The 24,440-nt window shown below is 35.7% G+C and overlaps 1 protein-coding gene across 1 annotated transcript; it reads left to right on the top strand.

Moving 5' to 3' along the window:
- The first annotated feature begins 23,052 nt into the window (after positions 1-23,052).
- Positions 23,053-23,946, top strand: LOC140814865 (major allergen Pru ar 1-like). Its single transcript, XM_073173963.1, has 2 exons — positions 23,053-23,316; positions 23,391-23,946. Exons 1-2 carry the CDS (start codon positions 23,133-23,135, stop codon positions 23,687-23,689), a joined length of 483 nt encoding a protein of 160 aa, XP_073030064.1. The 5' UTR covers positions 23,053-23,132; the 3' UTR covers positions 23,690-23,946.
- The last annotated feature ends 494 nt before the right edge of the window (positions 23,947-24,440 follow it).

Genomic DNA, 24,440 nt, shown 5'->3' with positions numbered 1-24,440 from the left:
TGCGTACTGTGTCTGGTGAATGTCGTCTTAATAGGTAGAAAGTGTGCTGATTTTGTAAGACGATCAACTATCACCAAAATGACATTGAATCCTATGATAGTCCTTGGAAATCCCACTACAAAATCTATCGTGATATTATCTCATTTTCACTCGGGAATAGGAAGCGGCTTAAGTTTCCCTACTAGCCTCTGATATTCTCGCTTAACTTGTTGGCATGTCAAACACTCGGACACAAAACGCAAGATGCCTCGCTTCTTGCCGGCCACCAAAACAATGACTGCAGATCCTTATATATCTTTGTAGTTCCAGGATGAATGGAATATTATGAGCTTCTTTCATAATAACCTCTCTCATTGAATTGCCACTAGGAACCCATAGTCGATCTTGGTATCGACCTATGTCATCCTCCTTGGAATACAGCTTATGGCCTTTAGATTCATCTCTCGGTTTCCATTTTTTGTAATTGCTCTCAGAAAACTGTCTTTCTCGGATTCTATCTCTCAGAGTCTGTACTGTCATAGTATAAATATTAGGAGCCTCACTCATAACATACACTACAAGTTTGAATCGCTGAATCTCTGTTTTCAATTGTCTTTGAACTATCAATTAAGCGATAACAACTGTCTTTCTACTCAAATAGTCTGCAACTACATTATTTTGGAACATTTCATGTTCTCAATCTTGATTTTGATGTTAACAAAACTTTTTATTTATTCTAATGAGTTTAACTAAGTGCACAGAAACTGAAATTGATCAGGCTTCGAACTGATCAGTAACAAAGCTTAAACTGAAGTTATTGAGACGCAAACTGAAAGTGTCAACTGATTGATCGAACTGAACCAGTACAACTGAAGTATCAAGAGCAGTTCAACTGATTATCCAGTTGATAGGTGGTTCAGCAGAAGACCTTCAGAAGCCCGTCCAGCTGATGAAGTGTTCAACTAATGAAGATCCCAACTGGCCAGTTCAACTGAATCAGTGAAATCAGTTCAACTGACGAGTCAACTAATTTCACCTCACTAGTTCAACTAACCAGTTCAAAACATCAGTTAAGAGCAAACCAGTTTGCAGATACGACAAGCTTAATCCAGCTGTGCACAAAAGTACAAAATCTATTGTATCGTCAAGGTACAATAAGAGACGTTGCAGCAGCGCTTAAAGCCAATTGTTTCAGATATCTATTTGAGGGAACAAATTTAAACTACAACGGATTCTTTCACTGAGTCTCACTATACGTTCAGCCAAACGCCTATAAATAGAAGTTGAAGCTCATTGAAGATGATGATGAGAGTTGACGACTGAAAAGATAAAATACAGAGAGGGCACGCACAATGCTTATCAGCTTAGAGAGAAGCAATTAGCCCAGAGGGAACACTTCAATGTGTTATCAGCTTAGATTAGAAGCATATTTCCCTCAGTGTATGAGAACACTTTCGGGTAGTTTTCTGAGATCAGTTCACACACACACACAAACAACCACTCAAATTCCATCTTGCACAATGATGTAAAACTTGTGTATATAGTCTTTCTCACATAGACGTTAAAGAAATGTTGACTTGAAGGTGCGGCCTTCAGTCTTGTGGGGACCCGGACGCTAATCCATTCCTTAATCGTCTTGAGGAATATTTAATCATTCATAATAAACAGGGTCTAAAAATTTTTCTTTTAAAATGCAAAGCGGAAACGTAATGTAATTAAAATCCAATTACATGTTAAACATGAACATACAAATCTGATGTCATCTACAATAAACCAACTAGGTTCAACTACATATCAGTGCTGAATCCTAAGTTGCTTCTGAAGCCCGGATCTCCACGCTATCTAGTCCAGCCTCGTTCTCTTCTTGACCCCGCTCCTATCCCACCTGTTGCCATGCACACATACAGACAAGACAACAGCCGGATAACTCTGGTGAGATATAAATATCCCAGTATAAATCATGTATACATGCAATCATATAAATCATATAAGAGCATATAACAAAAATCATATCCTATATCCACATCATGATATAAATCAATAACAAGCATAAATCATATTCTAAACATGTACCCTAATCAGGAACATAATTCAATATCTAGAATAAATCCTATTCTAAGCATGTACCAATATCAGGAACATAAATCAATATCAAGAATAATTCCTATTCTAAACATGTACCAATATCAGGAACATAATTCAATATCAAACTGTCGACAATACTCGTAGCTACATCATTCAGACTAGACTCAATCCTAGTCTAGGGATCCCGGTTTCCAGATGTGGTATTCCTATATCGAATTCCGTAAAGGATGGAACCATAATCTCTATTACTCGATATAACCAGTGCCCTGGTATTCCTATATCGAATTCCGTAATAGAAGAATTCCAATACCCTTTACTCGATATAACCAAATATGGTGTTCCTATATCGAATTCCGTAATAGATTCCATTACTCGATATAACCAAACATCCAGTGTCCTGACCTAACCGTCAAGGACTGTAGCTCTATCGCTAGCATCCTATCTTGAGACATCGTGCAATGTGCCGTGGCGATACCACCACTATCCGGCACTTCTGTCACAAGATAACTTGTCTAATACCTGTTATCTAATATCAAGAGAACAAGTACATAAGTCAATTTAATGCAAATATCCATGCAATAAAATAAAGTATGTGATTTAGGGAAACTCGAGTCAAACCTCACTCGAGTTGTGCAATCTCAACTCAACATTAATTTATACCTTTATCTTCTCGCTCAGAAGAAGAAGAAGAAGTCCCGACTCTATCTCGGTCCATTCCCAATCTGGTAATAACAATATCGAACAGATATAATATCAATAAACAACTCAATTCAATACTTGTTCTGATCAATACTCAATTCAAAACGCCTAATCTGATCAATATCAATTAACTGATGTTTCGACGGTATAACAATACAGTCTCGATAACCCCGTCAGTCCGAACATCACAGATATAATACAGAACTCATAATCAATGTCGATACCAGTCATAATTTCAATAACAATACAGTTATGATATGAATTCTCAGTCAAATCGAATCCAAAAATCATAACAATTACATAAACGGTCTGTTTCTCAATCTGACTTCGCTTCTATGATGTCTAACATGACAAGAACATCATATATGAATCCTATCCAATTCTGACAATAGCATAATTTCAAATCATGTCAAAACGTAGCAAAACTTACGTCCAGTTGTAGCCTACATTGATAGGAACTCAGTACTGAAGTCGGATTCAAATTCTGACGGACGGATCCTTCGTAAATTGAATTCTAAGATCACGAAGTAAACCTTCCCTCGAAATCTCGAATTTCTGCTCAAGGAAATGAGGAAGGAATCGTGTATATATATATACACACATATATACACACGTCGCACAATTAAGGCCAAATGGCTTGCCCTTGCCGCTCGAGCGCGGAGGTTTCTGCCCGAGGATTTTCTCATGACCAATTGGCGCTCGGGCGGTAATTCTTTACCGCTCGGGCGCCATACATTCTGCCCAAATCCTTATTTTATTATCCTCTCGCGCTCGGGCGGTCAATAACTACCGCTCGGGCGCGAGACATTCTGTCCAAATCCCTTGAAGTTCACATGTAGTCTTGTTTTCGTGTCCCGATTAATCCTTTCGTAATCATATCAATTATAAATCAATAATTACCGATTACTGGGATTAAATTTCCGGGCATTACAAGTCTAGTCTAGGAGTTCAGTTAGGCATTGGGTAAGTCCTAAGCTAGGTGGGTTTGTACAAGTATTGTATAAATCAAAGTCTTCTAGTAAATTTTACCCAATGTGGTAGAAGGGATGACGTAGGAGCAGTTGAAGTCTCCGAACATCCTTAAACATATCTTGTGTACTCTAACTGTTAACCCCTATCTTTAAACTGACTTGATCAGTTCGAGTATCTATCAGTTCAGTTCTCACCATAACTGAATTGATACATACGAGAACTGATCCCGCATATCTTCAGTTAATTAGTTACACAAGATTAAAAGTTTAAACCGATTAGTTTTCTTAACGAATTATTACTTCGAGTATTTTCCGCTTGGTTTCTAACCCAACTCGATCTAATTCATCGGTGTAAACATTCTTAGAACACGAGCTATTGCAGCTCATCAAGTTTTTAGAGGATTTTCCCGATCCTATCACATTAGCTTTTCCCGGATAGTAGCTAATATCACAGTCATAATCCTTCACCAATTGTAACCATCGTTTTTGCCTCATATTCAACTCCTTTTGGGTGAAGAAGTACTTCAAGATTTTGTGATCAGTGAAAACTTGCACTTCTCCCCATATAAGTAATGTCTCCAAATCTTGAGAGCAAATACTACTGCTCTCAAGATCGACATCATGATTCGGGAAATTATTCTCATGAACCTTCAACTGTCTAGACGCATAAGCTATAACTCGGTCATTCTGCATCAGCACTACACCTAAACCAAGCTTCGAAGTATCAGTATAAAGAACGTACTCTCCTTACCCTGATGGTATCGATAAAACTGACATTGAAGTCAAAGCTTGCTTCATCTTCTCAAAACTCTCTTGGTAGTCGGATCCAAATAAACTTTGCGTTCTTCTTCCTCGAGGCGATCAAGGGTACCGCGACCGCAATAGAAGAGAATCCTTGAATTAACTTCCGATAGTAACCAGCTAGACCCAAGAAGCAACTGATCTCAGTTACGCTCTTAGTTACTGGCCATTCTCTGATTGTCTCGACTTGGATCGGCCTCGACTCCATCTCTAGAAATAATGTGGCATAAGAACGCCACTCTCTCAAGCCAAAACTCGCACTTCCTGAATTTAAAAAATAACTTCCGATCTTGCAATATTTGTAGTTTCCTTCTTAAGTGCTGACTATGCTCGTATTTGTTTCTCGAGTAAATCGAAATATCATCTATGAAGACTATGACAAACCGATTCAAATACGGTTGAAATACGCGATTCATGAGATCCATGAAGATCACCATTGGTCAACACGAATGGCATCACCATAAACTCGTAGTATCCATATCGAGTCCTAAAAGTCGTTTTATGAACATCAAACTCCTTAACCTTTAGCTAATGATATCATGAACGAAGATCTATCTTAACGAAAATCGATGCTCCTTCCAATTGATCAAATGAGTCCTCGATTCTAGGGAAGGGATACTTATTCTAGATGGTGACTCTATAACGCCTTGAAAATTTAAAGGTCCACGTAAACCACATGAATATAAGTTATTAAATTATTTTGTATTTTAATTAAATGTTTTAATTGCATAAATTAATTATGTTGTACATATTGACATATTTAAAATATACTTCTCTACATGATTGCATTAAAAAATGTATTTTTAAAGGTCAATGAAGTTGCGATCGAGGAACGGAGACCGATGGCAGAAAAACATAAAATGATTATATTAAATAATTGCTTTTAGTTATTTAAAATATGGTTGATGATTTTTCTTATTTTTTAAAATAAGGAGTTTTGAGGTGATTTTATACGTCAGGACGCAAATTTTATCGGTGTTGGTTTTTCAACAAAAACATGAATGTTTTGGCAACCCAGCTAAAAAACTTCTATCAAAACTGACTCAATTTAATGGACCAAAGATCACATTTCGAGATGTTTCTCAAGGTAAAACTTTGGGTAAGGGTAAGCTTATCCATGGTAACATTGACATTAAAGGCGTATTACTTGCTGAAAATCTTAAGTATAATTTAATTAGCATAAGTGAGTTGTCTGATCATGATTGACTTTAGTAAGCATAGTTGTACTATCAGAGATATTTCTGAATGCGTTAAATGATAGGTTACAGGTGTGGTAACACATAAAAAATTAGTTGGACCATACAACTCTGAATCAACCAATATGCTTTATTGCTTCTAACCTTTTAAGGAACTGGTTATGATATAAAATATTAAATAATTACTTTCAAAATAATTGCAAATCTGAGCAAGAAGGACTTTGTTACTGGTCTGCCCCAAACTGAATTCTCCGAAGACAAATTATGTTCAACGTGTCGGTTTGGAAAGCAATTTATGTCATGTTTTAAAAAAAAAGGTGCAACTCATTAGCCTGAAGCTTAGAATTGTTGCACATGGAGTTGTTCGGTCCTATTCTAGTTACAAGCTTAGGAGGAATGAATTATAATCTAGTTATTATTGATGATTTCTCAAGATTCACTTAGGTTATCTTCTTAAAATCAAAAGACCAAACTGCTACGGAATTGATCAAAATTTTGAAAAGACTTCTAATTAAAAAAAATCAAAATGGATTGACAAAATCAGGTCCGATAGAGGAACTGAATTCATCAATCAAACTTTGTGATTGAAGAAGTAGTTGAGAGAAGGAATATAACCCTTAAAGAGACTATTAGAACAATGATTTATGATTCTAGAATTTCTCGAAGATTTTGGGCTGAAGCAGTGAACACTGCATGCTATGCTCGGAATATATCAATGAGTAACAAGATGTTGGAAATTTGAAGTAAATTTAAAGTTTGAATAAAAATTGAGTCTCATGAATGTGGGAGTATCTTTTGGCTCTCCATATATTTGAGTTAGTTGTGAATCATGATTGTGGAAGTGTCTTTTGTTCTTGAGCTAATAGAAGGCTTTTGGCTTCATATTCTTGAGTTAACTGAAAGATTAATTGAGTCAAGTAATCTTTGCATGACTTTTGGTGTGCATTTTGGAGCTTTTAAAAAGTGTGTTCATTTCCTCATTCCACACAAAAAAAAAAAAAAAAATTAAAAAACAGCCAAGATTTCTCTCAAGCATTCTCTTGCATTTCATATTGTTAGCTTTCATTTGACCTCCATTAATTTTCGTTTATAAAGTGAAGGTATGTTTTCAGTTCGTCGGTGTAGTTACATTGTGCTAATTTGCTGCAAGGTTTTTTCCATTGTATCCTGGGAAATATTTGTTCATCTAGATTCTCGAAGCACCGTCGTAGGGGACAAATATGTTTTAAGAAAACTGTATTTCGTATATGCATTGGTTTGATTTACTTGTTTCCTATTGTTTTACATACTCAATACTATACTTCTAGTTGCATACTGCTTTTTATTAATGCTTTTCATTTACAAGATTTTTTTCGTTCCCTACTTATATATTTTTTGTTTCTATAAATTTGTTATTAGCAATTTGGCTAACAATCTTAAAACAGATTTTGTTATAATCATTATGTCATTTGTTGAAAACATGACTACTGGTTCGAATGACTCGAATGTACCAAAAGTTAGTCCCAAATGGTTTGGTTGATTCATATACAATGTGTATAGTGAAAAGTAGACAACCCTGGAATTGTGATGGTCCCTAGATCAGAGATACAAAACCGAGGGCGTCGTGGCCAAGAAATTTATTTTTAGTCTATTATTGTACTACAAGGTGGTCGACTCCAAAATGGTTACAGTCAAGTTCAAGAAATCCTTGTGATTCTTCACGAAATTCACGCTGAGGGGATGATTTTGAGCGAATCTTTCCAAGTGGCTATTTTCAAAAACTATTTGAAACAAAAGAAAAAGGAGATGAATTTTCAAGAGCTTATTGTTCGAATTCACATTGAGGAAGACAACAAGAGTTCTAAAAAAAAGATTTTTTTTCTTCAGTTGCTGCCAAGGCAAATGTTTTCGAGCATGACCAAAGCTCAAAAAGGAGAAAATTTATTCTTCCAACAAAGAAATAATGAACCACTTGATCAAATTCACGTTCATATATGCGATTTAAAAGGTGTGCAAACACGTGGTGGAAATAAACACTTCATTACTTTTGTTGACGATATCACAAAGATTTTTTTGTGTATCTTCTTAAAATTAGAGATGAAGCAATTTAAAATTTTGTCCACTACAAAAGTGAAGTTAAAAACCAACTCAGGAAGAAAATTAAGGTGCTAAAAAATGATCGTGTAGGTGAATATGAATCATCATTTACTGAGTTTTGTGCTCAACATGATATCAAACACAAAATAACTGCACCTTATTCTCCTCAGCAAAATGGCATTGTAGAGAGAAAGAATCGCACCTTGAAAGAAATTATGAATGCATTGTTATTAAGTTCTGGTTTACCACAGAAAATATAGGAGGAAGTTATTTTAACAACAAATTACCTTTTAAATAAAGTACCCCTAAAGAAGAAAGATAAAAGACCATATGATTTATAGAAAGGAAGAACTCCTTCCTACCAATACTTGGGAGTGGGGGGTGTTTTGCCAAGGTAGCAATACCCACTCCGAAGAAAGTAAAGATTTGACCAAAAATTGTTGATTGCATTTTCATTGGATATGCTCAAAACAGTAGCGCTTATTGTTTTCTTGTACATGATTCTCAAATACCTGATATTCACAAGAATACAATAATAGAATCAAGAAATGCTTCGTTTTTTGAACATGTGTTTTCATGCAAATCTAAGGAAAAATCAAGTTCATTCAAAAGATCACATGAGACAATTGGAAAAGAACAAGAGTTTAACCATGAGGTTGAATCTAGACGGAGTAAGAGAGCTAGGACAGAGAAATCCGTTGGTGCAGATTTCATCATTTTTAAGATGCAGAGTGAATCTCTAAGCTTCAAAGACGCAATGAATTCATCCTAGAGATGTAGAGCCAAAAATCTGTACACGTAAACCCATTGATTTATTAAATTTTTTAAAATTACTTATTTAATTTTTAAAAGGATTTTTAACGATAAATGATTTATGACTTGTATTATATTAAATTATTACTTGTTTATTTGATGCACGTTAAAACGTTCTCTTGAGTTTTATGTTTCAAGCGAATATTCGATGCGGGAACGGGAAAAGAGACATGTGACGATTTAGGTGAATTATGAATAAGGTGGTATTTTATTTCAAATCAAGGAAATTGTTATTTTTAAATGATTTATGAAATTTTAAGCCTTTTAAAAAACCTAGTTTAACTCATTAGATGAGTTTAAGATTTTAAGTTTTTCTAAAATACTAATTTGATTTGTTGGGAATTTTAAAATCTTAGAAGTTTAGCACATGTGTAGTTTATTTAAATTAGGGGTGTTAATCGGTTATTAGTATTTTTAATTACACTAATTATCCCCTAATTATCTCCCTAATCTATACACACACACGCACACACTCTTGCACGCCACACACACATACTCACACACACATTTTTTTGCTCTCTCTTTTGATAAGAAAAACTAGGGTTCTTGGAACTCTTTCAACAGCCACCATCTCAACCCTTTTCCCTTGCAAATTTCTGGAGTTTCACGTCCTTTTTTCGAGCAAGAATCGTGTATCAAGCGTTCCCCGGTCATCTCCCGCGATCCACCGCATCGGTATTCGTTATCTTAGAGCGTATAGAAGAAAATGCATGTATATCATTTCATTTTTCGCATCGATCTTGTCCTAGTAAATATTTTGATGTATATTGTGTGTAAAAATCCATTTATGTTATGCAAAGTTTGAGCAAATATGTTTGAAACAATTTTTGGAACGATTTTTAGATCTCAAAAACAGAATCTGCAGTCATTTCGAATCCTGTGAATTTTCAGTCGGTTTTTTGGAAAACCCTTCAACATATAAAACGTATTAATTTTCGATACCTTCGATTTCACAGTAAATTCGTAATTTTCGGACAAGAGTTGTGTGAGTTATAATCATTCTCGTGTGACTGCTCAACTGTGTTGGTTTTCAAAAAAATTCGCACAGTGCGGCGCACGACGTTAGATTTTACGGCTCGAGTGCTAGGCCTTTTGGATGGGCGCGCTCGAGCAGTAAGAAGTTACCGCCCAAGCGCCAAGATTTCTGGGAAAAAATTTAAATTAAATTTTTGTTTCGGGCATGCATGCATAATGTATTAGTATGTTTCACGTGCAAAGAAAATGTTTTATGTTTTTGAGGTATGTGAATTGTCTTGTGACCAATTATGAACGGGTTTGGAAGCCGGAGAACGTGTTTGGGGACCTCTTCACCCTGGTAAAGCATGACTGGGTTATGATCATGATTGGGAAGCGGTAAAGCATGACCATGGACCAATCCACCCAGTAAAGCATGACCGGGGATCTTATGTATGTGGTAATGGACATCCCTGTCAACCTAGTATTGTGGTTTATTCTGATCAGGCGCAATGTGTATGGGTCACTTGCTTGGAAAAATATGTGGTAATGGACATCCCTGTCAGCCCGGTATTTTTGTTTATTCTGTAAAGCGTGATCGGGGATCTACGCAAAATGATGATGATTATGCACATTTAAGTATGTACGATGCAAGAACGTTTTTGATATGTTTATGATTTGATGGCATGTATATGTTTATGTAAGTATGTTCAAATTTTAAATATGTATGTGCTACTTTAAAACGCATGTGAATTTATTATGTATTACTTGATATTCTCAGTTTATACATGTCGAGTCTTTAGACTCACTAGACTTGATCGATGCATGTGATGATGAGTTTGAGGAGACGAGTGGCGAAGACCAGTGAGATGGTCCGGACTAGGCGGAGAACTAACTTGAGGACCGCTTAATTTTTAAGGATTTTTATGCATTTTGAACTCATTTACTCTGATTTTAACGAATTACTTTATGTTTTTTAAACAAGTACTTGTTACAAGTTCGTTTACATTTCAAATAATTGATCAAGACTTTTATTTGCAAGTGTATTTTGAGATATGGTTAATTATTTAAGAAAAAATTTTATTTTCCGCCAATTTTAAGTATGTTCAAAAGTACGGTACGTTACAAGAGACCTCAATGGAAAGAAGCTATCAATTCTGAAATAAAATCCATTTTACAAAACCATGCATGAGAATTAGTGGATCTTCCTCCGGGAAGCAAATCACTGGGTTGTAAATGGATTTTCAAACGAAAAATTAAATCAGATAAAACTATAGATAAATATAAATCCGGATTGGCAATCAAATGTTACCATCAACGCGAAGGGCATGATTACTTTGACACTTATTCTCTTGTAACGAGAATAACCTCTATTCGTGTGATACATGCAATTGAGGCCTTGCCAAATGTTGAAGTTAACCAAATGAATGTAAAGACAACGTTTCTACATGGAGATTTAGAAGAGGAAATTTACATAGAACAACTTGATAGATTTTCTACAACAGGGCAAGAAAATAAGATTTGCAAAATGGTGAAGTCTCTATATGGCTTAAAACAAACACAAAAGCAATGACACACAAAAATTGATAAAATCATTATAGAAAGTGGATTTAAATTCAGTGAATGTGAAAAATGTGTATATGTAAAGAACACTGAAAATGGTTATGTCATTTTATGTCTTTACGTAGACGACATACTTATTATTGGTAGCAATGACAAGATGATTAAATCTACCAAGAAGTTGTTAAACTCAAGATTCGACGTGAAAGATTTGGGCTTAGCCGATGTGATCTTTGGAATTAAAATTCATAGAACATCATAATGGCTAGTTCTAAGTGCATCACATTATCCTTGAGAAATTCAATATGGATGACTCTTGATTGGCTTGACTCCCGATAGATACCAGTCAGCATCTATCAAATAATCGAGGCGAGAGTATGTCCCAATTGGAATATTGTTGAGTCATTGGAAGTCTGATATACTTAATGAGTTGTACAAGACTAGACTTAGCTTATGCAGTAATCAAATTGAGTAGATTCACGAGTTATCCGGGTGTTGAAAACTGGAAAATAATTATCAAATTGCTAAGATACTTAAGGTACACTCGTGACTATGGATTTCACTATACTAGATATCCCAATGTTATTGAAAGATACAGTGATGCAAATTGTATATTTGATTTGAAAGACTCGAAATCTACTAGTGAATTTGTATTCACTCTAAAATGTGCAACAATTGCGTGGAAATCTTCTAAACAAACTGTATTAGTCAGATCCATGATGAAATCTGAGTTTATAATTCCTGACAAATGTACTCAAGAGGCTGAAATACTGTGTGAATTCTTAGATGAAGTTACAAAAGGAGCAAATATGTCCCAACTATATGTATACATTATGATAGCCAATCTGTGATTGGAATGACACAAAATAATATGTATAGTGGTAATTCTAGGCATATACGTCTACCATTAGATAGCTACACTCAACTGGAGTTATCTCTGTTGACTATATTAAGTCAAAGGATAATATAGCGGATCCGCATAACAAAAGATTAAACAGAGAGTTTGCGACGAAATCGTCTAGGGGAATGGGGATTAAGCATATAGAATAAATTGGTGCAAAGGAAAATCCAACATATGCTGACTGGAGATCCCAAGTACTAGGTTCAATGGGACAATCTAATCGCAATGATTTGGTATATCACTGTAACGGTTGTCCCTAGCCCATTCCTATGATGAAACAATGAATGTTGAGGATAAGTATACAGATTTTAATTATTCTAATAAAATCAAGAAAAATCACATATGTGATAGAGAAGTGGGACTGCTTCGAATAAATTGTTAGGCTCAATTCTAGACTCTTTCGCAGAACTAGACATGCGTTCATGGCCAATATGAACACGATATAATATGCTCGACAAATCTTTCACAATAAGGAAATAATCTGGGGAAAATAGGGATGTGTCATTCAAGTTTATAAATTACCAAAGATAAGATAACATAAGCATAAGTATTATATTCAAGGTAACTTTCCTTACTTGAGTTCTTACCATAATAGAATTATTTTCATACTAGGTACCTAATTTAGGCTCTACAAATACCAAGTATTTGCTATATTTTTTTATACATTCACTCATTGTTTTAAAGAATCACTAATATATTTGTGCTAATTAAATTTGCTCTCATGGCTGACTTAAACATCAGAGGGGTTATACCAGAAACAATTCTTTCGCCCAATAACGTTTTCTCATCCACACAGGTATCATCTTGACTACTTCTTGACCAGGAGGTTTCTACTCGGCCGGATACTCTCATCCTGGGAAATTTGTTCGCCAGACCCGACCCTAGTTACATGAAATTTCGGACAGCAGCAAATAATATTGTATTTGTTTTGATTTTAAAAATACGGTATTATAATATCACTTATCTACATGTAATGTCACAAATAACCTTGAAAATATAAATATAAAAACACATATTTCAACATGGTGGGGTTTTTAGTAGTAAATTTACTTGGAGTAAGGGTAACAAAGATGATTATAATTGCATAATGGTGGGGCTTTATCAGCGTCCATTATCAATGACCAGAGTTATATAATAACACATTTTTTCTGATATATAAATTCTAATGTGTCTAAAATTACAATCCAAGCACTTGTTACCCACCAATAGTCTACATAGGTCAACATAAATGTAACGTCTCGAAAATTTCAAGGTTCGCGTGAACCATATATATGCAAATTATTAAATTTTTTTGGTATTTTATTTAATTATTTTAAAGCATTAAATGCATGTTTATTTCATTAATTCATGTTTAATTATTTTTATGCATTATATGGATAATTCATGCATGATATGATTTAATTCATGAAATTTTAAAGTTCATGCATTAGAGTTTCTAGATGCATTTCACGCTCGATCGTGGAACGGAGACCGGAGAATTTTCAGGAAAATTATTTTATTGCATGATTAATTTTTATTAATTAATTTAAGATGTTTTAAGTGTATTTTTCAAAAGATGGGATTTATTGTGTATTTTTATCCACAAGATTTTATTTTTAACGGTACACAAATTTTATCGAATCGGGAGACGTTTTGAGGTTTCGGCTAATATTATCAAAATCTTTCCAACACGAAATATTTTTCGGGATGCGTTTGGATTTAATGGGTTTACTTTTAAGCTTGTTAGGCTTAAAATCCTTTTAAAATATTAATTAACAAATTAAAGCCCATTAATCTACTTGTTAACCATTTAAAAAATATCTAAGTATTCCCTAAAACACATTTAACCTAATTATCCTTTTCACCAGCCGCCCACCCCCTCCACTCCTCAATCTTCTCGTGATTTACTTTTAAGCTTGTTGGGCCATAAACATATGTTTTCATGCTTGTAATGATCGTTGGTTGCTCGGTTTTTGGATGCTATTACACTATTTCATTCGGTTGCTTTGAATCCTTCGTGACGACTCACATATTTATATTATTTTTGTGCAAGGGCTGCCATTCGTGTGCGTCTATAAGGACTGTATACGGTGTTAAGATCGCGTCATTTTAGCTGGAGGTATGGTTTGTTAGAATAGGTGTCCGGTAAGCCAACATGTAGCTAGGATGTAGAATCCGTTAAATCAGACTACATATTAGTCATGCATAACTACTATTATTTAAAAATTAAAATGATTTCTTTTATATTTAAAGCATTTTAAAAGTTGTTAGTCATGATCATTTATTTTAATTAGTTTAGTTTTTGTCTTTTCGGTTAAATAAGCGAGGCTGGACTGGAGTTGGAGTATTGAGATAAAATTTAATGATAAGAAAATATTCCTAAATTTAATTTAAATCAAAGAATAAGTTATTTTAATGTAAAAGAATGTTTAAGGATTTATTTAATTAATTAGATATAAGTAGTAAATAAATTCTTTTATTTCCAATAATTTAATTAAAAGCCTAAATTAACCTGTGTGACCAATTGAGATAAGTTAATCTAGGCTTATTTTATTTAAGAAATTGTAACTTAACATGTTAGTAATTTATTTTAAGAATTAGCCATGCATGCAAGAAAATTAATATCCCAAATTAATTTATTAATTCACTAAAATACATAATTAGTGTTTAAAACTTTAAGGAGATAAAATTCAATAATTAAGCAATTTTTTCCTCCATTTAATAGCAAGATTTCGGCAACCTCCTTGATGGGATTTAATTAGTTTGACAACTCACCATTTTGATTCATTTCCTTATTCTTTTCTTGGTAGATAATTCCTTCATTTTTAATCATCAATAAATCATGATATAAACAATATTCTCCCCTACATTCGATAAGAAATAATCGGTCATCTCACCTCCAAAATCAACCCCTAGATCCTATGATATCATATCATTTCTATCTAACAAACAACTAGGATAGAAAGATATTGATTACCATTCAAAAATCTCATTTAATTAGTAAACTTCCCTTCATTCCCTAGCCATTTCCTCCATCCATTCCTTCGAATTTCAGATCATATTTCAGCATAGAAAAATCGAGAGAAAACACAAGAAGAATAAGAGAGAAAACAAGAGAAGAAAACTCCGTTTCCCCTGCGCCGTGTCGTCGTATTAATTTGTTTTCTTTTCAAACAAATTTCAGGCATGTATATGTCCTTCTTTTCTCTTCAATCAAGTCATATAATGATTTTTAAACATCACACGTCCATGATTTTTATGGCAAAACAGAAATCATCACAGCACTTTTCGAAAAATCTGTGCAGAATATTTTCGGCTTCCATCTATGCCTTCACGAGTTGGCTTGTTCTTTTGATTTCAGGGGTTGGCTCGGTTCCAGGAGTTCAAGGCTGCTTATGGTCATGTTATAGGATGTGTTAGGAAGGGATTAGTCCATTGGTTTGAGCCCTTTCGCCCGAGCAAAACCATTTTTGACAGGAACTTTCCATGTTGCAATTTATGAGTCTCGATTTGCATTGTTTATTGCCTAAGGTGAGGGTTCGGATCTTGGCTGTCCTAGGGGCTGTAGCCATGGTTAAAGCCCCTCCTTATCATGTCTAGGACGTGACCAAGATGACCTTTCATGGCTTGGTTCATGGTCCCATCGGTTTTTAAAATAAACAAGACAAGTGCCCCTTCGGTTTCAATTTTCCGGTTTTTGTTGTGTGAGTTGGTTTTTGAATTTAGGTGTTGGGTTGATCTTGGTTGGCTTCTAGCCCTTAGCCATGACTCATAAGACACCTTAGCATTTCTAGCATGGACCATGGTTAACCTCATATCTATTGGATCCATTATTTGACAGCAAAACAAACGCAACACCCACGCGTGCAGTATGCGTTCTCGGGTGAAGCGTTGGATTGTCTTGGGTGCTTGCTTGGATTGTGGTTGGCCTAGGGCCCTTAGCCATGGTTCAAGCCATACCTTAGGATGTTTCTAAGAGGCTCTGGTCGGTGGTTCAAGCCCCAATGACCATTAGCCTTGTAATCGAAGCGAAGCAAGCACAGCTGCTGCCGCTGGAATTTTACAGCAGCTTTGCTGCAGTTCAGAGGTCACGTATGAGTTCTTGGTTGGCTTTTAGCCTATGGCTTTGGACTGGACAGTACCTTATTGAGTTAGGAAGGTCATGTTTCTGGCCGTTCGTGATTTGGTTAAGTTTAGAAGTCGTACGAGAATTTACGGTGCAATGTGCCAAAGTGACTCTCGAAAGAGCGTTTCATGATTTTGCCGCACAATTTCGTGTATTACAGCCATATGGTTATGTTTTCCAGTATTTAAGAGTATTTTAATCATGGCTAAACGATGGTTCGATGTTGGTTTGGGTTGGTAAGAAGCCATGGTTGAATACTATGTTTGTTGGGCGTAATTATCTCGTTTTTGGTCCGATGTTGAAGTGTTGGTCAAGTTAAGTTTATTTGCATGCACCTCATGTTAGAATTAGGTCGCAGCGAGCCTGGGAATGATCCAACCCATTTGGTAAAAGCAAGATTTTATATATATTACGTGCATAAAAATATAAAATGTTTATTTTTTAGATATATGCGATATGTCTTGTGGCCACCTCACGCTTATGGGATTCAGCTTATGGGATTATTGTTTCATCCGGTGACTTACAACCGTTTTATATTTATGTATGGGTACGGATATCCAGTCCAAAGACTGTGATGATCTTTACCGCCAGTATACTGTGGTTTAGTCTTATCAGACGTGCATGTTATGTCATGTTATGTTATGGGCCACTTGCGTAGAACATTATCTCAATAGAAAATTTTGATATGCTATTTTATGACAGGGCTCTATCGAGCAAACATTTTACGTACGATTTTTCAGATATGTACGTATTTATAATTATCCATGACACGACTTTCACGTTACGCTTTATGATACGATATTTTTACGTTACGCTAGATTTTATGATACATTTACTTGTTATTCACGATATATGCATGCTGAGTCTTTAGACTCACTAGACTTGATTGTTGTAGGTACTGATGAGGTCGGGACCGAGGGCGGGGACTAGTGAGCTAGCTTGGGTCGGCAGTAATAGGAACCCGAGGACCTCATGTTTCAGCTTATTTATCATTTTTATGCTCAAACTCATTTTTGTCTTGTTGATATATTTTTAAGTGATTGTTTTGAAACAGTATTTACTTCCGCTGCTATTTTGACATTTTAACCTTTTTATCAGTTTATTTTATGAATGAGACAAGTTATTTACTTTTAAAAAAAAATTAAAATATTCCACAAATTTACAAATACGAAATACGGGCCTCTACATAGGGCTTTTATTGACTCCAATGCAAAACAATATTTATTTTAATAATATTTTACGATTTTATTCGATTATGGCATTATACTTTATCTGTATACCCATGCAAGCTGCATAGATAAAGTCCTTGAAAATACAATAGGTACCATGAGGTTTGCGTCGCAACGTAAGATCATGAAACTCATTAGGAAGTGTACCGTATATTCTAAACAAGTTCTTAGTCGAATCAGCCGCCTAAAACAAGGATAAATGTCGCTCGAGCGTGAGACTAGAATTTGTGGTGTAATGGCCATGTTTCATTGGCAAGGGCATGGAGATGTCCATTCACACAGATGGGTGATCATATGATGATACACTGAACAACCCTCCCTCGGACTATCCAAGTGGTTCCCACTTATCGAGTGGAATAGTTCGTAGTTATGGTTGTACACCATTAGTCCTTTGACCCGAGACAATGTAGGGGTTACACGTACTAGCATGCACTTTGATCCGTTTACCGACTCCATCGAGGGTCATCAGTTGGCGAGGTTGGGTGTAGTTTCGAAATACGTAGGAGCAAATGCATTGTAGTTGGGGATTCACCATTCGTCTACGGGTAAAAATATCCTATGTGATCTGATGAGTTAATAGTGCAAGGAGTCTCTGGCCATAGCAAGAAATGTGCTTTAGGGAAAGGTGTTTTCCTAGTTGCACATGTCATGCCACTATTAGTACTCAAAGATAAATCATATTGTTATCAAATTCATATTAAACTCTCGATATACCAATGGTTGCAGATTCGATCGGGATATATGTGTTGAAGGGACCGTATTGTATGCTAACCATGACTAAAGGTTCTTGCAGGCACTATCAGTGATACCTAGGGGATCATGGGGCGATGCTACTAGACGCTCTTACCATGATCCGATGGGTGCAATCAGAAATGAGTTCTGACATTCTTGATCAAGGAGTTGATTAAAAGAATGGGGTTAACTAGGGTAAACCCGAATAAGAATAAATGTTATTCTGAATCACATGGAGATGTGAACCCACGGCTAGCTGTATCTTTAAACCATTGAGAGTCACACAAGTATCGGATTCTGTGTTCCCGTTGAGATATTCAAATTTCAAGGAGTTGGAATCTGGCGACTATAGTTTGATGGAGATCAAACATGAAGCTTATAAAGGAGTTTATGAGCTGATTCCAAAAAAGATGGAAGAACTGGAAGTTGGCATGATTGCTAAATAAGGAAAGAGAGTGGAACTGCCTGTTTTGTGAAGTAGTTCAGTAAAACTGACAGCTGCCAAATATGGTAACTGCCATATATGGTAAGTGAAAATTTTGATCTTCGAAATTTTCGATTTTCATTATATGAACAAGATTTGTATCCTTGATACATGGGCGCTCTCGGATCGTCGATCAAGGTTATAATGAGTTCGAAATCATTTTTTAGTGAATTTAGAATTTACTAATTAAATTATTGTGCTAGTAGTAGTGACTGCTAACATGCATAAATTCCCATAAATGTTCTAGAGGAGTCTAGAATTAATTAACTAAGGAGATAGTTTATAAATTAAATAATAGTTATTTAATTTAATATACATATACATGTATATATTTTATATGGTGATCTAAAATATGTGTATATGATATTATTATATCATATATTATTAAAAGTTAATAAATACATTATATATTAATTATATGAGAGTTTAAATATAATGAAATTAATAGGGTCCTTGTGGGAGAGGGACTCCTAATTAGATTAGGAGTCCCACTCTATAAATAGACCATTAGGACTCCCTTGAATGAAAGTCACGGCCACTTCATGAAAGATGTGGGAATAAATTTTTGGCCTTTCAACGGCTCTGTTAGTGGGTCTTCCCACTGCCAAAGAGAAGACAACAACAATCTAGCTTTTCCTTTTTCTGCCCTAGCCGCCATACCTCTATTAGACTTAAGGAGAAACTTTCTAGTTATGAATCGGGTATAGAACCACTGCGTTAAAGTGGACTAAGATCGGCGCATCAAGCGAGGAAGGAATACTCGCGGCTAAATATGAATTGAGACAAGAATACCTTCATGAATAACTCTTTATAAAACAACTATTCGGGCGGGATCGAACGGGAAACAGGAAAAGAAAGGCTATTTCACGACTCCTCCATCGAGCAATGCAAAAAAGGGCTGGTCCGTCAAAAGCCCGGTTCTTCTTTGCTTTGTCTTAGCCCATCCCGTTTTTCAGGCCTTTCTTTAAGCTAAAGATAAAAAAGGGGTATTGATCGAAGCGATGAACCACCCGCTGTATACAAAATAAACTCTTTATCCCCATCTTCGCCCAGGCTAACGCCGCTACAGACTACTTCACCAAATGGGTCGAAGTTTTCCATCCTGTAGTAAGAAGAGGTTCGCTTACTTGTTTTTTAGTACAAGTAGCTACGGGGTTTGCTATGACTGACCTGGGAAAGAAACTGTAATCGAGGTACCATTACGAGCTCAATATATACGAGTGTTACCTCTTTGAGGTAAGCCTGCGTGAATCTTCTTTGATGCAAAAAAAAGGGGGGCCGTAATGCAATTATCCGTGAGGCTTGCAAATGGCAACGCAAGTACTAGAACTCTTGAACTAGAAAAAAGCGGAATTCTAAGCGTAACTCCATTACGAATTACTACCAACTGAAGATCTTGGTTCATCCACATTCTGCTCAGCGGACACTATTCAGTAGGAAGATATAGGAGCACGAGCAATCAGTGGTTAAGTGCCTGGTGAGACACAGGGAATTCCTCCTCTAGCTGAATCAGGTAATGTCAAATCGCCTCTTTGCGCAAATCCTTAAAAGCCAAAAAATACTATGAGGTGCTCGGAAATGCATTCGTTCAGTCGGATCACCAAAACCATACCAATCTGATAACAGCTCACCAGAAAACCTGGAAAGATTATCAAACCATCAGTCTGAACTTGGTTTCTAAACCCAGCCCCAGGCTAGGAAATTCGATGAGTCATCGTAAGAGTAGCCTTTTCAGTCATTTTCGCCCTCTCTCCAGGAAAAAAAACTAAACAGCAGAACCCCGAAGGCGAATACATCAGTTTTTTCATCTACTATTCCATGCATTAGAAATTCAGGTGCTAAATACCTACAGCAACAATGGATTAGCACCAAATACCAATCATTCTAAAAAATTGGGTTGAAAAGGATTAAGGTATGTTAATTCTACTTACTCGAAAGTGCCTTCAACATTTGAAACATGCGATCAAAGGAGAAGAGCAGTTCGTAGGGATTTACAAGAAGGGCTATATCCGCCTAAACATCGGAATAGTTTGGACTCCAGCGTTAAGAACGCAAAGGTATAATTCTAAACACCCTATAGATGTTTTTAAACACGGGAAGCCCAAGCAAAATTTTTAAACTTCCGCTGCGTCTTGAGTGCGAGAATACGATGTCCCAACATGGTTTAGTTGAGATAGCGAGAGAGGCGATCGGTGTGGTGGAAGTTTTGTCACGATTGAGCAGATCTGGAGTTTGGGCTGAAACCGGTGGCGTGAAGGGCTGTTCCATGGTGTGAACTAAACCCTGATGGGTCCGAGTCATAGCCTAGAGTGGCTGCATGCTGTTAGTCTTGACGTTGAAGCGATGCTGGGAGCATGGGGTTGTGGCTTGCATGTGTGAGCAGCCGTGAGTTCTTGGGTTCAGAGGAGTCCTTGGGGGGTCTAGGGAAGGTCGAGCCACCACTGGTCCATTTGGTTTTGTGTGAGGGAAGAAAATAACGGAAAGGGGCACGCATGGAGTTTGAGAGGAGGTTTTTGGAATTTTCCAGCAACTTTCAAGGGGTGACCGAAGGGTTTAGGAGTTGGGTTTCGAGATTTTTAGAGCCATTTAAGTTTTTATAAGGTGTGGTAAGAAGTTGGGGAAAATTTGGTTAAGTTTCAAGTCGATTCGGGTTAAAACCGGAACCCCGGTCCAAGTTTTAAAATGAATCGACAAAGTTCTGAATTTGGCTCGATTTTACGTCTAGGAATGCTTTTAAAAATGTTTTGCGACATTTTAAGGAGTTTGGTAAGCTTCGGGTCAATTTTATAGGTTCAGGGGTAAAATGATAATTTTTGGGTTTCCGGGGGCAAAATGATTATTTTGCACCCGGGGTGAGATTTTGGTCCTGGCAGCGTCCTGAGTACAAATTTATAATATTTTAAATGTTTATGAATCATGCTTTTGATTTTTAACGCAATTATGATAAAATCGTTGCATGCTTGGTTTTAAGGAAAATGTTACGTATATGCATGTTTTATTAAGTGGTGAATAAAATTTTATTTTTGAAGGATGGGATTTGGTTGTGACTGACGATGTATATATATACGATGACATAAGATATGATAAGCTGAGGCCCAGGCTCAGTGGACGGATAGTGTTGTTGCTGACGTCCCCCACCGCCCGGTACTGTGGCTATACGTAGATGGTTCCATCGATAGAGATGATACAATAGAACTGATACGAAAGTCACAACTAATGAACTGAATTGAATTAAAATAAAATGTATACGTTTATGATGACATGATCAGATGACATGATTTGACACGTTATGATTTTACACGACACGTTTATGTTCATATTTTTAAGTTCATGAAAATTATATTGAGTGTGATATTTTTCACTGCTGTGTGCCTGTATATGTACTCGTTATTCCTGGTACAGGCGTGTTGAGTCTCTATACTCATTAGGCATGTGTGATGCAGGTGAGTTCGATGTCGAGGAGACTGGAGGTGCTGGACTCTGAGTAGGCAGCTCTGGTGCGGTGACATGACCCGAGGACCATTATTTTTCCGCATACTGATTTATGTGTTGAGAGGGGTTACACAGTTTTTATACGTTGATGCTATTTCGATTTTTACACGTTTACGTTTACGTTTGATATTGGTTATTTTAAACTGCGATATTTTTATTGCGAGCTTTTAAAAAAAAATATTTTTGCACTTCTAAAAACGAGTAGACGTTATAATAATAATAATAATAATAATAATAATAATAATAATAATTGTTGTTGTTGTTGTTGTTGTTATTATTATTATTATTATTATTAAAAATTGGAGGGCCATTGCTGGCCAATCTTAAATAATAATCCTCCTCCCTGCTTAATAGATGTTGAATTCAAAATTTATTTTGATTAATATAATTATAGTATAAAAAACGTGACCTTGAGTCTGATATACATTTTAAGAACTAACATTTTTTATTTTATCAAAATTTATAAATCAGTATAAAAAACGTGACCTTGTAGTATGGTAACGATGTAACTAAAATATTTTAAACATATATCGTCCCGAACGTCATGTTCTGGTAGTTTTCCTAGCAGTAATAATTATTAATCGGAACAAAATTACCCTAAACCCAACATTGATTTAAAAACCAAGGGTCTTGTTTTAAAAAAAAACAGTGGGTTGGTGTTGTATCGGCTTCTAACGCCGAAGTTTCAACAAAGGTTCCTCCAAAAAGTTATATTGTCAAGTAACGGAAAAGCATATCCATTTTCACGCAAAATTTTCAGCGCATGCATATTTTGTCAAATTAACTCAGCCATTCAATTTTCGTACGCAATTTGATAAGACAAATTGCAAGATTATTGTCTGAAAATGATTACAAAGACTAATATGTGAATAGTAGGAGTCTAATGTATAATAATAATAATAATATTCCTATAGTTTTTTATTTGTAAGCTTCTTTTTCCCTCTATAAATAGTCCATTTTTCCTCATTTCTTATGCACTCAAAACATTACTTCTTTCACTAGTAATAAATATACAACTCGAGTCTTCTTCGTTTAGTCCATTTTTGTATTTCATAATGGGTTTGATCACTTACGAGCATGAAGTTATCTGTTCCATCCCACCGGCCAAGTTGTTCAAGGCCTTCATCCTCGATGGAGACCACCTCATCCCCAAGGTCTTGCCTGAGGCATTCAAAAGCATCAAAATTATTGAAGGAGACGGCGGCGTTGGAAGCATCAAATTGATCACTTTTGGCGAAGGTATCGAAAGATTAGCGCGATTGTCGTCGTGTTTTTTGCAACAAAAAATTTATGAAATATGTATAATAACGCAGGTAGCCAATACAAGAGCGCGAAACACAGGGTCGATGAAATCGACGAGGCAAATCATGTGTACAAGTACTCAATCATTGAAGGTGACGTTTTAGGCGAAGATCTTGAATCCATTTCCTACGTTATCAAGATCGAAGCCTCCGCTGATGGCGGCTCTGTCTTCAAGACTGTAAGCCATTACCATACCAAACACGATGCCCACGGCATCACCGAAGAGAAGATCAAGGAAGGAAAAGAGAAAGCGAAGGCCTTATTCAAGGCTGTTGAAGCTCACCTCCATGCACACCCTGATGCTTATTAAATCGCCTTCGTCGTCGAGGCCGACGCAGACGAACCGTATTCTAAATTCCTGAGTGCAACCCTTGTTTCGATCTGTTGTGAAAGAGGTTAACATGTGTGTGTTTCGGTGTGCAATATGTTTGTGGATTTGTCATGAGTTTTATTTTTAGTTTTTGTTCGCATGAGAGGGAATAAATTTAAAAGTTGTATGTGCGATTATGTTGTAATAAGTGGTTGTATTTCTTGTGTAATAATAATAATACGTTGAATATTGGATGATGTCATGATTTGCACAATTTTTTATTTGACCGATCTTTTAAATTCCTTGGCGTTTTTATATCCCATTTGACATAATTTAAATTCTTATTTATAGAGATTGATTTAGTTTATTTAGGTGGAAACATATAATTTTTTAAAAAATATTCCCGATTTGGATTTCAAATTACAGCATGCACTTATATTACATAAAATATGTACGTTTCTTCTATTGTGCAATAAAATAATTAGAAAAAGAACATATATATTAATATATTTTGGCCAACATAAAAATATTATTTAAATTTTTACCCACTTTAGTTTTTATCCTAGATATGCCATATTGTACGTGAAAAATTTCGATTTTGAATATAAATTCAGTTTGGTTATTTGAATAAATTAGTGCATGTTCAACTTAATAAAAACAAATACGTAAATGAAATAAACATCCACGGGCAACTTGTCCAATGAATGATAATTCATTATTTTAAATAGATTAATTATTACCACCACTCTTG

Source organism: Primulina eburnea, chromosome 15 (genome assembly GCF_022965805.1).
Source record: "Primulina eburnea isolate SZY01 chromosome 15, ASM2296580v1, whole genome shotgun sequence".
In the NCBI taxonomy this organism is placed as follows: domain Eukaryota; kingdom Viridiplantae; phylum Streptophyta; class Magnoliopsida; order Lamiales; family Gesneriaceae; genus Primulina; species Primulina eburnea.
This window is presented reverse-complemented; position numbering and strand designations above follow the sequence as displayed.